This window comes from Neolamprologus multifasciatus, chromosome 20 (assembly GCF_963576455.1).
Source record: "Neolamprologus multifasciatus chromosome 20, fNeoMul1.2, whole genome shotgun sequence".
In the NCBI taxonomy this organism is placed as follows: Eukaryota; Metazoa; Chordata; class Actinopteri; order Cichliformes; family Cichlidae; genus Neolamprologus; species Neolamprologus multifasciatus.
Window position 1 is genome coordinate 35,734,984 of NC_140458.1, and position 16,057 is coordinate 35,751,040.

Genomic DNA, 16,057 nt, shown 5'->3' on the forward strand with positions numbered 1-16,057 from the left:
TCCGCCACTCCCTCCATAATCTTTATTCTTTCGGTCACTACCAAGATCTTGTGACAACGAGGGATGGTAGGAATAGAGATTAATCTTGATCGATCTTGATTCACTTTCATGAACAGCTCTATTCACCACAACAGACTAGTGTAGCATCCACGTCCCTGTCGAGCCTCTCGATCTTCTGCTTTACTCTTCCTTCACTTGTGAGCAGTAACTGAGATACATAACCGCTTCCACCTGGGGAAACAGCTCGTTCTGAAACCAGAGCAGGAGTGGGCACTGCACCCTTTTAATGCCTCAGATTTGCTAATTCGAATCCAAACCACTTGGCTGCAAACAGCCCCAGTATGAGCTGGAGGTCATGGCTTGATGAAACCAACAGAATCACATTGTCTGCCAAAAAACAGAGACGAAATTCAAAGAGCATCAAATCCTCCCCCTCCATGCTCTGCCCCCGGCTGCACTTAGAAAAACTATCCATAAAAATTACGAACAGAATCTGTGACAAACAGCAGCCCCTGTGGAGACCAGCAACCACTGCACTGCAGGGAGTTATTGTACACAATTTGCCTCGTGCTTTTCCAAGGCATGCTGGGACGTGACAGGAGCAAGCAAAGGTGACACCTTTTCCACCCGACCACATCGACAGGTGGAATTTTCCTTCACTCCCAGGAGGATAATTGCGGCTCTAATGGGGGCTTGCAAAGTGCCCATATCAGCTGTAATGTTCGTGTGTAGCATGACGAGGGCATTCCCCTGCTGTCTCAGGTAGATGCTTTCAACATTCTGATAATACCCCTGAATAGGGCGAGGGGTAAGGGGAAACTCGAACTTGAACAAATCTGGAGCCAGTAAAGGTGATGCAGCTGCACCTACAGATGTATAATAACTCAACATTTAATTGCATGGGGGAGGAAACACGTCTAGTTTGTCAAATAGAAATGTAAAGCAAGCAATAACAGTCATGCTTTTATACCTGGATGTACTCTGTGGAAACACCTTCTGAGTCTGAAACATAAATCATGAATTATTTATGGTGTTATATCTCTGTCATATTCCCACTCAAACATTCAACACTTTCTAAATGACTCCCTGGGAGTTCCATCCTCACTTCTGCAGACTTGAGCAAATGCATTCAGCTAATCATTTCTGTATACACCCCCCCAAACCAAGCTTCTGCTCTCATGGTTCTGCCTCAAATCCATTTGAGCAGCTTTAATTTTTAGAGTGCAGCTTTGTGTATGTGTGTGTGTGTGTGTGTGTGTGTGTGTGTGTGTGTGTAGCTGAATATGTGGCGGGGCGAGTTTGTTCAAGCATCGAGCAGATCTCAGAAGTTTCTTGAAGTGGGAGGAGCAACAGCAGAAACTTGAGTTTTAAAGAGGAAATGTGAAACTAAGTCGACTTGGGAGTGTTTGCTGGAAAACTACTTATAAATTGCTTGGCAGCCGTGTTATGTGTGTTAGTGGCAGCGAGTACGTGTTTACTCCGTCAGGTTTTAAAGGTATTACAGTGAATATCCGGTGGTGTTCTGCTGTCAGTGGTTATTAAGGAGGATCAGTTGCTAAATTTAACCACTGACTGATGTCCAGCTCTGCCCCGTCATTTCTTTTTTTCCACAAACTGAAATTTCCCTCCTTTGATCTGCAAAGGAAAATGACACCATTTAACACTCTGACTTTAGAACAATGCTCACACCCGAGCGCACACATGCACTGACATACAGAAGACAAAAGAAATAAGAGAAACGCTCCGTTTAACATGGTTTTAATCATTTATTCATAAAACGAGCAAACAAAACTGTCTTCTTCAATATTGGGTTGAAAGTATTGTAGATAGTTCTGCATGTTTTTGTGATCATGTGCATTTGTATTTATGGAGTACTGGTCTGTTTGCTATGCAGCTTAATATGCAATAACATGGTGTGGGATCACAGTGGTGCTTTATGCTGATAATTACTTGGTGGTGATGAGATGAGCATCCTTTTGTTTTAGCTTTAATGCTTTTTAGCTTCAGACGTTGATACTGGCTAATAAAAACAGTAAATTGAGCATTTTGCATTTTCTGATATACAGTTACAGATACCTTCTACTGCCACACCTCTGTAACGTATCTGGAGACAAAGAGAAGACAAAGGGAGAGAAAAGGAAGCTGGTGAGAGGGACCGAAGAAAGGAAATATAAACCTGTAATCTGACCTAACTAAAGAATATTGTTGCCCACTATGACGTCGTCTTGTCACTGGTAGGAGCAAAGCAAAAATAGCATCAGTAGCACAACTGGAAATAGAGTACTCTACATTTTCCGTACTACGTTTTTTCAGATATTGCCTCAAACTGGCAGACGATGGCTACAAACTGAGACACAAACTGAGAAACCAGCTGCAGTACAGCTCAAACAGGACACCGTGCAAACCGAGCTGACTGAGAAGTCTGTTGTATTTTGGAAGGAATATATTCAACAGCTGCAGACACCAAAACCTGGAAGACAAAAAATAAAAGAAAACACAGAGTCTGAAAAAGGTTTTCTAGTTTCAACATGCAAAGAAAATACGTTGCTAACTGTGGTTTCTTCAGTAACAGCTCAGTTTCTTTTATACCTGCACAGCAAACTCAGTATCACTCGTGGTCAAGCTGTAACTTATAACTAATAATTCATTGATCACTATCAGCAGAGGATCAAAGACACATGTGATTACCTTGTTTATTTTATAAAAGAAATGTTTAAATGCCGTTTAATCTGAGCGTCGTATCTTATTCATCATCACCCTGTTCTTACAGGTATCACTGACATGACCTCAGTCCTAATATTTAGACAACTTTGTGTTGTACCAACAAATATATTGGTACATTTTAAATTTCACAGACAAAGACAGACTTTGCATCGTGTGACGACCTCATACGTATAATAATCATCTTTATCGGGCTCATCGTGGTAGTGCTAGATCATTGTCGTTGCTCAGCATGCTTGTTAGCGTGTTTGGTTTATCTGATGGCTCATCTACGGGTAACTGGGCTAATGTGTTACGTAATTAAATTAAATATTTCTTTTTATTGTAAATTGTGTTTAAATTGTCTGAGCAGTGAAATGATTGAGCTGAGGTGTGATCGTGAAATGCAGAAGCCGTTTACCTGCATGTAAACATGCATGTATATTATTGCAGCGCTGTACGTGTACACCTGTGTAGGTGTGCAGGGTTCATGTGTGCGCTGCTCTGATGGTGGCATTTCTAATGGCACGTTTTACTGCAGAACACGGTGAATAGATGGTAATTATTGCCAGCTGTGCTAAAAATACCGCATCCTGTAGGGTGAAACCTCCTCCATCACTATTCTGAGTTTATTATAAAATGTTTGTGTGGTTTATTGCTATTGGATACATATTTGCTGGCAGCGGTTTGATAGGAATTTCCTTATCTATCCTTTCCAGAGCTCTTCTGCTTCCATGTGAAATTGGCACGGTAATCTGCTGCGATTTTCCTCTCTCACTCTTTTACCCGCATTGCTCATGTACTGTAAATAGGAAAGCAGAGAGCAGCCGTGCACTCTCCAGCCAGCGAATCCTTCCTTGGAGGTTGGAAACAAACAGCCAATTGCTGAGCTCGATGTTGACTGAAAATGTGGCCCCAGTCAGGCGGGAGCAGTGAGAAAGAAATGCTTAATCTGTTTTTTGTTCTCATGCTCCCGTGTCTGGGGTATTATCGTAGACTGCAGAGAGGCAGCCACTTGCTTGTTGCTTAATAATATCAAAAATGTTTTGACCCGTGTCTCTGCCTGTGTCTCTGCCTGTGGACTGCCTGTGTCTCTGCCTGTGTCTCTGCCTGTGTCTCTGCCTGTGGACTGCCTGCTTCAGTGTCCTGTCACATGTAGGGCACATTATCATTAGTACTATTTAATCAAGACTAGGCTTTGAACACCCACTGTATATTACACAGTTACACACAACTGGTTGAGGCAGATGGGTAAACGACCCTGAGCCTGGTTCTGCTGGAGGTTTCTTCCTGTTAAAAGGGAGTTTTTCCTTCCCACTGTCACTTACAGGGGATTGTTTGATTGTTGGTTTTGTACCTTATAGTATGAAGTGCCTCGAGACTCTTTATGAATAAACATGAATTGAATTGAAGTGAAACTTGCACACAAAGTAGTCTGAAGTACTTTGTTAACAGTGTCACAGAAAATGGTTCAAAAAGGTTCCCCACAGAGGCAGAAACAGTGCTGATTGTTGAGTGAGGCAGTGGAGCTTTTATCTCCTCAGCAACAAGCACAGAGCATCGAGACACGTGCCAGTTAGACCCACGTTGCTTACAGCTAAACTTTGATAAAAGTGAAGCATGTAAGTTTGTACATTTTTCATTAATATGGATGAACGTTAGTTCTGTACCAAAACAGCATAATGTGAAACAACACTGTAGAATATGTTTAAGTGAGAATAAAGAAAAGACTTAAGTCACCTCAAACTATTTGCAAGCATCGGACTGTTTTCTGCAAAATGCAGCTCAAGTATCAAACTTGGGAGCAAAGTCTTCACTGTTGTTCGTCGTGCTTTGTCTACCAATAAACTTAAGTCGTACCTACAGGTACATTTTATATTTACCCACAAGCTAACGTTAAAACTAAGAAAACAAGTGGATTTAAATAAACAAACTTTGTTAATCACTTTTAACAACCATAGCTACAACTAAACTACAAACCTCTATATATTTTATTGCTACTCTATTTAATTTGTAAAATATGTATACACACACACACACACACACGTAGAAAAACATATTTAGTACACACACCCAGTAATGCATATACTATTATATATTGTACATATGTTTATTAGTCTCAGATTTAGCCGTTCTTATATTTTGCTTGTTTTATGTTATTGTATTTTTGCACAACTCTGTTGCTTGTGAAGCTCGCACACAAGAATTTCACTCGCATGTACTGTACCAGTGTACCTGCACATATGATGTGACAATAAAAGTGATTTGATCTGATTTAGCTGACTTTGTCCTCTATATTTCTACAAAAGGTCAGATAAACGCAGATCATTTCTATGTCACCTGACAAGGCGAGACAGAAACTCTCCATCTGTGAGAGACACACCTTGTTGTGAGGTGTGTTTGTGCATTATGCCCCATGTGGCTTCTATAGACTTCCACACATGTGTGACTCCAAGTTGTGAGCACACAGTTTAAGCTGCGTGAAGTAGGATTTCAAGTAAGGTATATAAACTCTTACTCGGCCTTTTCCTCCAAGTTATTTACTCAATCTGCTGTCTTGTTTACCCCTGATTACTTATATCCATGCCCCCGGTTGTTTTCGACTCACATTTCCACACTCTGGGACTCTTCTTCCTTTCCAAACTGTGGCAAAAAGAGCAGGGAGGTGAGCGGGGAAAAGAGGAGAGTCAAGATTACATTTAAACGTGAGCACCAGAGGGTGGGGCATCATGGTCAATCCTCCCCAAATCACATGTTGTGTCTTTTTGTCTCGAGGCTGTTGATCCACTGTCTGACTCTCTGCAGGAAAAATATTAAAATCAACAAAAGCCTTCAGATATATGGCTGCGTCGGTGCTCCTCTAGGAGGCAAATTAAACTTGTGTGTTTGCTTTTTAGTTTTTCTTTCATTGACAAGCAATATGTTGACCTGATCTTGATCTGTAACTAAAAATGAATACAGGCTGATAGAAATGTACTCAACTCTGTTTCCATTGTCTGGTGTGCAGCCAGTGTTAGAGAGACGGCCACAGAGACAAAATCAGCATTATGTGCTTCTATTTGTAAGACATTCCTGCAAAAGTTGCACATTTCACATTGTGAAATTTCCAGAGAAACACTGGAGCACATTTACTAAAATGCAGAAGCAAAAATGCAGGTGAGAACCACCAAAGAGACAAAACAGCACTGGAGACACAAAATCAGGAATTTCAAAATCACCTAAATCACCTTCTTCCCCATTCTGATTGGCAGTTCGAACTTGACCATGTCTACATATCTAAATGCATCGAGCTGCCGTCTGATTGGTTAATTACAGAAGGTGTTTGCATTAATGAGCAGTTGAACAGGTGTAGCTGTTGTGGTTGGTGAGCATTTGTTAAAAGGCTGATTTTCACTTCTCAGTCTCGTGGTTCTATATGTTCAAAGGTCGAGCCAAAGAATTAAAGGCAGAAAGTGATTGTTTTGGTAAATCCACTCATCGTGTGATTATATCAAACTCGGTGCCATAATAACATTTTAATGTGAGGTGGTACATATTACACAATAAATGTATCCTTTTTGGCATTTTGAAAAAGGGACCTGAAAAGGCTCCACTCTTTACCTTTTGCTAACCCTTTATTCATCCTCTCCCTCTTCGTCTGTCCCACACTGAGTGAGTGGGTGCTGATGCTACAATCTCTCAACGTGATGCAGCGCAGCGTTAAAGATCAGCTTGTTAACACCGTGATCTGGGACTGCATTAGCGCCCCTGGGCTCTCCTTTACTGTACTGCTGGAATGGCATAATTGACGTACTCAACACAGACACCCACACCTGGACACACATAGATGCAGACACACACACACACACACACACACACCATGGTTTGCCCTGGACTCCATTCAGACACCCACACTCGCTCTCGCACTATTGAAAATGTGCAGTTTTAATCAAAATTAAAGACATACTGTGAATATAAACGAGTTTGTTAGCAGATTAATTAGCTGTGTTATGTTTTTACTTTTTTTAAGCATTGTGTTTTCTGTACTTTGAACTGCTGTTGCCTCTGGTGACTTATCGTTCTCATTTCTGTTTTTCAGAACAATTAACACTTAACACATGCACAGCTTTAATTGTCTTTCAACTGAGTCGTCATTAAGTGTTGCTCTGTGTCTGCTAGCCACTTCTACAAGAAACCTTTGTTGTTTAAGTGTATATAGAGAGGTCACAATGTTTACAATGTCATTTAAAAAAGTAATAATTTTAATGTAATCAGAAATAATCATAAAGGATACACAGAAACACTTCTCATTGTTTCAAATTTGAGCATTTTTGTTGCTTTTCTTCCATCTGAGCTGCAACCAGATGACACCTTAATTGACTCGACTCTTTCGTGACAAAGTGACAGACAAGCTGCTTACTACAGCTGCATCCACACTGAAAGAGATTATCTCATCACGCATCACCTATTAGCTGATTGCTCGCAGATGTTGCACACTCTGGTTGCCTAGGTAACTCTTTAATATATTTATTACTAGGTCACATGTCATCCAAAACTATACTCTGCTCTCATTGTCACTGGCTTCAATCGCTCACCTGGAACTGGAGAAAACTTTACACTCGGGAGCTGGACGCTTGCTGTTGTCAGTGATTATGTTGCTAATGGTGACTTGAAGTTACAAATTACAATTAACCTTAAAAGGTATCTGATTAACCACCGCTGGGGCAACACTGATTAAAAGCATCAAATCACTGCAACTTTATCCTGATACAGAGATTTTCATGTGTGTGTAGTTGTAGTCTCAGTGATGGGTAGCAGATTTGAAAGCACGTTTCAGGAGGGAAAATGAGGCCAATAACTGGAATGGGCTAAGACGTATCAATATGTCTGAGTGGATGACTGTAAAAAAAGAAAGATCCAATTTACTGATGCAACAGAACGGTGAGGAGGCAAGCATGAGACAATGTGTTTCAAATCCACAGTGAACTGTTTGTTGAGTGGGGTGCAAAGAGAAAGCAGCACTTCAGTCTTCAGAGACATGCTGCACTCTCTGGTTTCCACCTTCATGACGAGCGATACGATCCCAGCAGTAACGCCTGCTAACATACAGTGTGTCAAACGTTACATAAGAAGCACTTAAAGGCAGTTGAAGTGCAAACAGTGCTGAGTGTTATGGACTTAACCTTCACAGTCCCTGAGCTCAAACATATTTGAACATTTATGGCCACTCGGTAACTGAAAACGCCAACCATTCCTCATATCGCTATAACAACAGGATAACACCGTTATTCAGTTTTTATTCCAGTTCAAATAAGGCAAAGTTATTCTGAAACCTCAAATCTTTTTATTCGATTACTCAAGGCAAGTTTATTTATACAGCACAGTTCAACAGCAGGGTGATTCAAAGAGCTTTACAGAGACATTAAAAAACAAAAACAAATAAAAAGCATCAGATAAAATCAGTAGTTAAAATGTAAGTTTTGAAATTTAAACTTAAAAGTAAAACCGTGTGGATTTGGTGCTTTATTCAAATGCAGCTGAGAACATGTGAGTCTTCAACCTGGACTTAAATAAACTGAGTGTTTCAGCTGATCTGAGGCTTTCTGGGAGTTTGTTCCAGATGTACGGAGCATAAAAGATGAAGCTTCTCCGTGTCTGGTTCTGACTCTGGGAACTGATCAACTAAAATAAAATAAAAAAACAACTTTGATGTGTTTATGTTTTAATCATAATAATAATGCTAATTTGTATTTTACAACAGGTGGACTTTTTTTTTTAATCCCACCTGTTGTACAGGCAGGGAATGAACAGGCAGATGGGATATCAGTCTGTGACAACCTGGAAGTGCAACAGTTTTCCCACAGATAGAGCTGATGATGCTAGCCAAGTCACATAAATGCAGAAGGGAGCCAATGGGAGCTGAACACCAGGAAGAGACAGAAGGTGGTGAGGAATGCACAACAAGCTAACAACGGGAAATAAGAAGCAGCCTGAGCAGGAACACAAAAGGGGAAAATTGAGTTGAGAGGCAGAAAAGCAAGTAAATGAGAGAGAAACGGTACAAAAGACAGAGCGTGAACAGAGCGAGGACACAATGGAGCTTTAGCTTCAGCACGAGCAGACACTTTAGCTTCTAGGTGCCAGATATTAGTGTGTGCATCTATGGCTGTGTAAATAAAACTCCCGTTTTGTTAGTGTTGGCCTTAAATGCTCAACATGAGTAGAGATCAAGTCTGCTGTGAAGTGGGTTTTACTGCTGATATGATCTCCTTCTCAATGTTTAACTCTCATAGCTTAACTTTGCTTTATTAACACAGAACTGTTAAATGATTTGATATTATAATAATGTTATAATTTTATATATTATATGATCTTTTACAGTGTTCACAGCAGGTTTGCTTTGCCTGGATCAACAATAAGTAATGCAAATTTAAAACATGTGAAAAATGATTTAAATGAAGACTTGATTGAATATTTAGCAGCCGCGAACGCAACAGTTGTAATTTTCATTAGTGCCATTCACACAGTCTTTGTGTGATGCTTCTGGAGCTCGACTCTGAGAGGTTTAAGTACAGTTGTGCTGTGGCGAGGAACTCAGACCTTCTTTACCAGAGGATACAGGTTCAGTTAGATCAAGTACAATCAAAAATAATAATAAAAACATTTCTAATGTGAGGGAGATTCTGAGTTCCAGTTCCAGTGGTATTGTAGACAAGATATATATTATAATACATTATTAGAATGACATATAGCTGTGAACACAGGCTAACGTATCATTCACAGCTCTGCACATATCTATTTTTAATATTTTCTATTTGTCCCTCTCAGCAGCTTCATCTCGTCTCCTTTCCTGATCTTTTTCTATAATTATCATTTATTCTGTTTCCCTGCATTTGTATTTGTTAACAGCCTGTTTGTTTCATAGTTACAGGCTTCAAGAAAACCCTTTAAAATATCCTCGCACTTCCTTAAAGGCAAAATGGTAAATGGCCTGCATTTGTATAGCGCTTTTCTAGTCCCTAAGGACCCCAAAGCGCTTCACACTACATTCAGTCATTCACACACTGGTGATGGCAGCTACATTGTAGCCACAGCCGCCCTGGGGCACACTGACAGAGGCGAGGCTGCCGGACACAGGCGCCACCGGGCCCTCTGACCACCACCAGTAGGCAAACATGGGGTTAGTATCTTGCCCAAAGATATTTGGCATGCAGCCAGGAGGCAGCCTGGGATCAAACCACCGACCTTCTGGTTAGTGGCTGACCTGCTCTGCCAGCTGAGCTACAGCCACCCAATCACTTCACATTTTGAAGTGATTCCCCAAAGCAAGACAGACATGAACATGCTGATGTCAGAGCTCATTTAATCATAAAGGTCAATGTGCTACGAATTCTTTTTACAAGTCAAGTCCCCGACGTGAGTTGCATACTAATGTACTTGTACTGTAACTAAATGCTTACGGATGCAATCTCACGCCGTGGCTGATGTTATAATGTTGTGTTTGCTTAATCTGCTCGCTGCTCCGCATGTTTGGGTCATTTCATCTTTTTTCTTCTCTTATGTTAAAATGCTTGGTCTGATCTTTTTGTGTTCATGCAGGAATGGAAATATTCAGGTAAAAGCCTAAAAATAAGGAGCAGAATATGCAACACTGATCTCACCTTGAAATGGCAGCGTTCCCCTTGATAAAAGGCTAATAAGTCTAATCAGGCCTGATTAATTACACCGATAGGCACTGTTGTTGCCAGCCTAATTGATGGCTTTATCTGTGTTTTGCTCTGTGCTGAAGGGATGATGGTGCTTCACAGAGACGCTAGAAAGGTTTAGCCCACATGAAGGTTATTGGTGCCAGAATAGAGACCTGGTTGATGGGGCAAAGGGTTCCTCGGTCCCAGGTAGAAAAGGGCCTACTGAGGTAAGTTGTAGGTCCATGGGCTAAGTGCTCGCCTCCATACTGACTGACTCTTCAGTCTGCTGTCTTTTCAGTTACAGCTCATGCCTCAGGAAGTCCAGAGAGTGTCTGTGCCCCTCTGAATGATAGCACATACTGAGGCTTTGTATTAGACTTGAGGGAACAGCTATTCATTTGTGTCAAGAGCCCTTTTCAGACCTTATTCTGTTTGATTACAAGAGGAATCATTGTGACTGTAAGCCATGTAATCACCACTGCACACCTGCCCAGGGGAGTGTTGCTGCTGCTGCTGAGAATAAACACAAAGTAAAAGATTTTTCAATTCAAGTAAGAAAGAAATTAAGCAGAGCTTAAAAGCATTTGTTATTCTAAGGACCCACATGTTTGTAATCGTTTGGAAGAAAACTTGTTTAAATTAAATGTAGGGCTGGTGGTTTGAATGTCAAAATCAATTTGGCATCACTTGGGAGTTTTTGGCCACACTTGTAACACGTTACTGTAATCCGATTACTTTTTTCAAGTAACGAGTGAAGTAAGGGATTACTATTGCAAAAATGGTAATTAGATTACTGTTACTTTCCCGTAGGAACGCTGCGTTACTGCGTTACTGAAACCGTGATTTTTTGCGAGAATGTCTCATGACAGTGACGTAAGCGAGTGCGACGTTCGTGACAACAGCTGTGTGCAGATCAACAATGGATCATATATCGAGTGCAGAGAGAGTATGAGCGTGCAGCGTTTAAAGCGTGGAAGTACTGACCTTACTTTGAGTTTGATTCCATAAAAAGTGACAAAAACATTAGTGTCCGTTGTGCGTGGGAAGAAAACTTCTTTTTACAGAGAAAAAAAACCCTAAACTTCCAAACAAGCACCGAGTAGCTACGACGTAATGGGAAACTCACAGAGAAACTCGCGGATTCTTCCACTGACCGCTGCACACCTGCACCAGGGTAACCCTCCGCCTACCCCACTCCTGCTTTATAGGTGAAAATAGAGCAACAGGACCGCTAGTCTTTGACTTTATTTATTTTCTGCTGTGTTTTACTTGCATCTATTTGAAAGACAACAAGTTTTAAAAAGAGACTTTTCCATTTGATTACATTTTGTATGATGATTATGCAGAAAAAGTAGAATTGGGCTGAAAGATCTATCACTTTATCACCTATTCAGGTTGTAAATCGTGTTTTTAAAAAGTAACTAAGTAATTAATTACTTTTGAAAAGTAATCAGTAAAGTAACGGGATTACTTTTTGGGGGAAGTAATCAGTAATTAGTTACTGATTACTTTTTTCAAGTAACTTGACCAACACTGCTTGTAAACAATCCTGAAAAGGATAAGAGGAAGAGGAGGGGTGACATTTTTTTATTTGGGGACAGTTTCACAACTAAACACTGTTTTTATATCAAAAATAGTGTGAAGTCATGATGAACATTTAAACTTTCAGCTTTCATGCTTTTTGCTCCTCTGTATATGTAAATATGTCTGTACAGTTTATTTCCATGTAAACACTGAGATGTTTTTCTTCACTTGCTGTGTTCATCTGCTTGTTGTCTTTTGTTCTGCTGTACCTGCAGCCTTTGCAGGCATCGCCCTGTAAGCATCTCAGACTTAAGAGCCTTTGGGATGCTGGGAGTCATGTGCTCTATATTTATCCAGCTTTATGATTTATTAATAGTCTCCCCAGTATGCGCAGTACTAAAAATACACCAGAGCCAGAACATCGAGCTAGAAAGGGAGCGTTCAGAGGTTTGAGGAGAGATCTGTCAACTCAGCAGCTTTCCACTGTAACAACAAGCACGTCTGGGATCATCCAGGGATTCAGGTTACCACAGCACGCACCTACTTCCTGATGCATCGGATTCTAGCCAGTGATTGGGCTGAATATCGACTCTGTGTGGCAGCTTCAGGGACTGTTTCGCTGTGTTGTGTTTGTTATGTTGTGTGTGCCTTGTTTTATGTCTGTTTCTCTCTTTCTGTCTCTTTCTAGTATGAATACTTTAATGCAGTGCTGATCAATGAGGTGGATGAGGAGGGGAACAGTGTAGAGCTGGGAGGGGAATTTATCCTGCAACCCAATGACCATTTTAACAACTTGTCAGTCAACCTCAACCTCAGCGTGGTGCAAGTGCCCACCAACATGTACAACAAAGGTACGTTCACGACCCCCGATGTAAAGTGCTTCAAAATGCATGTGCACAACACTGGCTTGGTTTAGCCCTTAAATGGGTGAGAAAAGATATGTGGACATCAAAATTGGCCTCCCCATGACTCAGGGTGTAGAACCACGTGGATTTCTCCCAGCCAATCAGATCAGGTTATGTGACAGTGACACAATTGTATCTGACCAATCAGTGATGGCCTGGAGCATTTCAGACATCAATGTTGAGGTTTTTCGCCCCTACCTACTCTCACACCTGTGGTCCTGACATCAGAACAAGCTGTGGATGTGGATGAAACCCATGTTTGTTATAGTTCAACAGTTAATCTACATGTTGAGATCACTTTTGTTGTTGTTGTGTCACAAAAAACGACTAAAACACTAAAAATGTGGAATCAGAAAGAAAGTTGGTGTGTGAGCTGATGCGCATGTCAGGAGGCAGATTTGAATTCATTAACTTTAACTGTTTGGATCATTCCTGCCACACACTGACTTAATTAGCAGTTAGATAATTAGACTTCCACTACCACAACTCGAGAAGTCACGGGCTTGTACGAGGCTCAGCGGACAGCGTGAATGTCATGTCAACTTAACCAAGCTAACAGAGGCAAAGAAATTACAGGGCGAGAGCGAGAAGGCGAGAGCGAGAAGTAAATGAGAAAGAAAGTAGGTTAAGTCAGACTGATGGAAGGTCTGAGCAACAGATTAATTGCAGCTAGGTGGAAAAAAGAGAGGAAGGAAGTGAGAGTGACAGGAGGTGAATGAATGAAATGAAATGAATGAAAGTGCTGGGAGCTGGGGTTGGCAGGCTCGTAGGCTGATACAGCGAGCAAAAGTAATTTTGATTTGATTCACAGGCAAATGAGTTACACACACGTTCATACAAGCTAACGCACACACAGCTTTAGAGATTTTACTTTTGCGAGATTTGTTCGCAGGTAGCAACAACTTCAGCATATTAGCTGGAACTTCAAGGAGCTTCTCAAGATTTCAAGCCTCACTTTTCTGTTAAAAGACATTTACGTCTCCTTAGAGTAAGAAAATGTATGTGTACAATTTTTTAAAGCATTTGCAACCATTTTTGCAATAAATTTTAATTTTGTGAAAATTGCATGTGCATGTCTTTAATGCAGGATTTGCACTTTTTATATTTAATGTTACAGGATGCTAGCTAGCTCTATATTTTATTTTATTTTAAGTACCACGATCTTACAGAAAGGGGGCTCGCAGGTGTTCAGACAGAAAATAGCCTGTGCTGGAAAACACAAGGTGCTACATCAGGGCAGGTCTGGGGCTACAGGTGCAGCTGAGAGGATGAAAAATGATCCAAGAAGGACAGTTTTAGTAACAAATCTAAGGTTTGAAGGCTCATCTGATGCTATTGCACTGTGCAGTGTTTCGGGTCATTGTAATGCAAGTTTTTAGAACTTTTTAAAAATCTATAGCAGGCAGTCTAACGATCTTACTAAAATCAGAAGGTAATCTTTCAATAATCTTCAGTAAATTAAATTGATAATGATTCTGAGCAAAGTTCTGGGATGAAAAAGCTGTTTTTCCCACACAGTCAATCACAGTCATCTCAACCTGTTCGTGATGCTGCTGAAAGCTGCTTGTAGCCTCTGTACTTCATAAACTGTTTGGCATCAGCTGTGATGAATCGCAGTTTAGGTCCATGCAGCAGAGAGCTCTCCCCCTCTCCAGAGATTAATCGCAAAAGGAGCTCGCCACTTTCAAACATCCATCGTTCAAAAACACGTCTCACAGTCATTTTTATGATGCTGAAGGACAGAAACGTGAAAGGAAGAAGTAAACCTCTGCACACATTAAAGGGGGTCACAACAGTCCACGTATGTAAAACCTGTATATTCATACACACACACAGCAAATGCTTTTCCAACTCTCTCCTTTCAGGGTTTCTTACTCGTGACATTTAGCTTTCCACCTTGATCAGTGGATGTAACCTGATAACATGAATGATGAAAATAACCTGAATCATGTGATTCAGGATAATAAAAGTAATATTTGTGCACATGAACATGTATATATAGTGTACATGCTGTAGTGGAGTGCATTAGCTGAGATGAATTTAAATGACAGCTAATGGAAGTAGAGCCCATACTTCCTTCCTCGTCATGAGCTGAGATTGTAATAGACACTCAAACTGCACCAGAAGTGACTATTGTTGTGTAAATATGGGCTGGATCAAATCCAGCCTCCTCTCAGCTCCACTTCATAGAGGTGGATGGGTGTTTACTATCACGAGAGGGCTTTAGTGTGCTAGCTTCCAGAAGAATAATTCAATCATGGCTTATTGGCATGACTGTTGACAGCAGAACAATGCTGGCAACGTAGACAATGATGGGGAATCTGTTATCTACTTTCTTTCTCTTTGTCCATTAGCTACTTGTCTGTCTGTCTCCCAGTAATTTTCTAGCTCTTTCTATCTGCCTTCCTGTCTTTTTTATTGCTGTGTAAAGGGTGTATTTTGTGTCTGTCCTGCCATACACTCGTGTCTGTCTGTCTGTCCGTGCTTTTCTGCTCCCATCTTCCTCGCCCCGCGAAGTAATAACCAGCTATAATAAGCTTGTCTGTCTGGTCTCTAACCAGTACATTCATAACGCTCTCAGCCTGCAAATTGAAAAGAAGGTTTAGTAATTGGATTTGCCATTTGGACAGAATTATAAGCAAATACTATTGCACATGCAGTGCATAGATGCACACGGTTATTGTGGAAGATGTGCAATGAATAAGCCCACATTTCCAGTTTTAGCAGCTTGATGCAATATTTAGCTTACTTGAAGTTCATAGCTGTCTCTGTTTGTCTGTCTGTTGGCACTAATGTCGTAACCCTTATGTTGTCTTAAATTGGTTGTTTTTGCTTTTGGGTTTTAAATTGCCAAGCTGAGTTTAATTGTAGCATATTTATAGAATAGATATCACTGAGCCTGTAACTGTCAGTATAAATTCAGGATGCAGTAACTACTGGTTTGTAAATTACTGCAAATATATTTAAAAAAAAAAGTTACTTTGAAAATATAAATGTTAAATAATAGCAGTAAGGTTTTACTCATCAACATAACATCAAATCATCTGGTCCCCAGCAACCTCAGAATAACTGCAAAACAGGACATATTTCACCATGTCATTATTTATTTAACAAATATTAAGACAAAGATTCAGGAGCAGTGTGCAAGTATACGCTCACTATGTCCATAGGAATCAAGAGGAGCAGCCAAGTGAGGCTAATCACATGCATTTGTGTGAGCACCTCTATAAAAGCAGAGGCTGTGGCAGGTTATAGATGAAT

At 40.6% G+C, this 16,057-nt stretch overlaps 1 protein-coding gene across 2 annotated transcripts in view; it reads left to right on the top strand.

Annotated features, from left to right (window-relative positions):
• cacna2d3a (calcium channel, voltage-dependent, alpha 2/delta subunit 3a) overlaps positions 1-16,057 on the top strand; it is a 119,593-nt gene that overhangs the window by 42,272 nt on the left and 61,264 nt on the right. For both annotated transcript variants that reach the window (XM_085146167.1, XM_085146168.1), the window contains exon 5: positions 12,580-12,742. In XM_085146167.1, the coding sequence (XP_085002293.1) occupies positions 12,580-12,742 (163 nt within the window). The remainder of the gene's footprint in view (positions 1-12,579; positions 12,743-16,057) is intronic.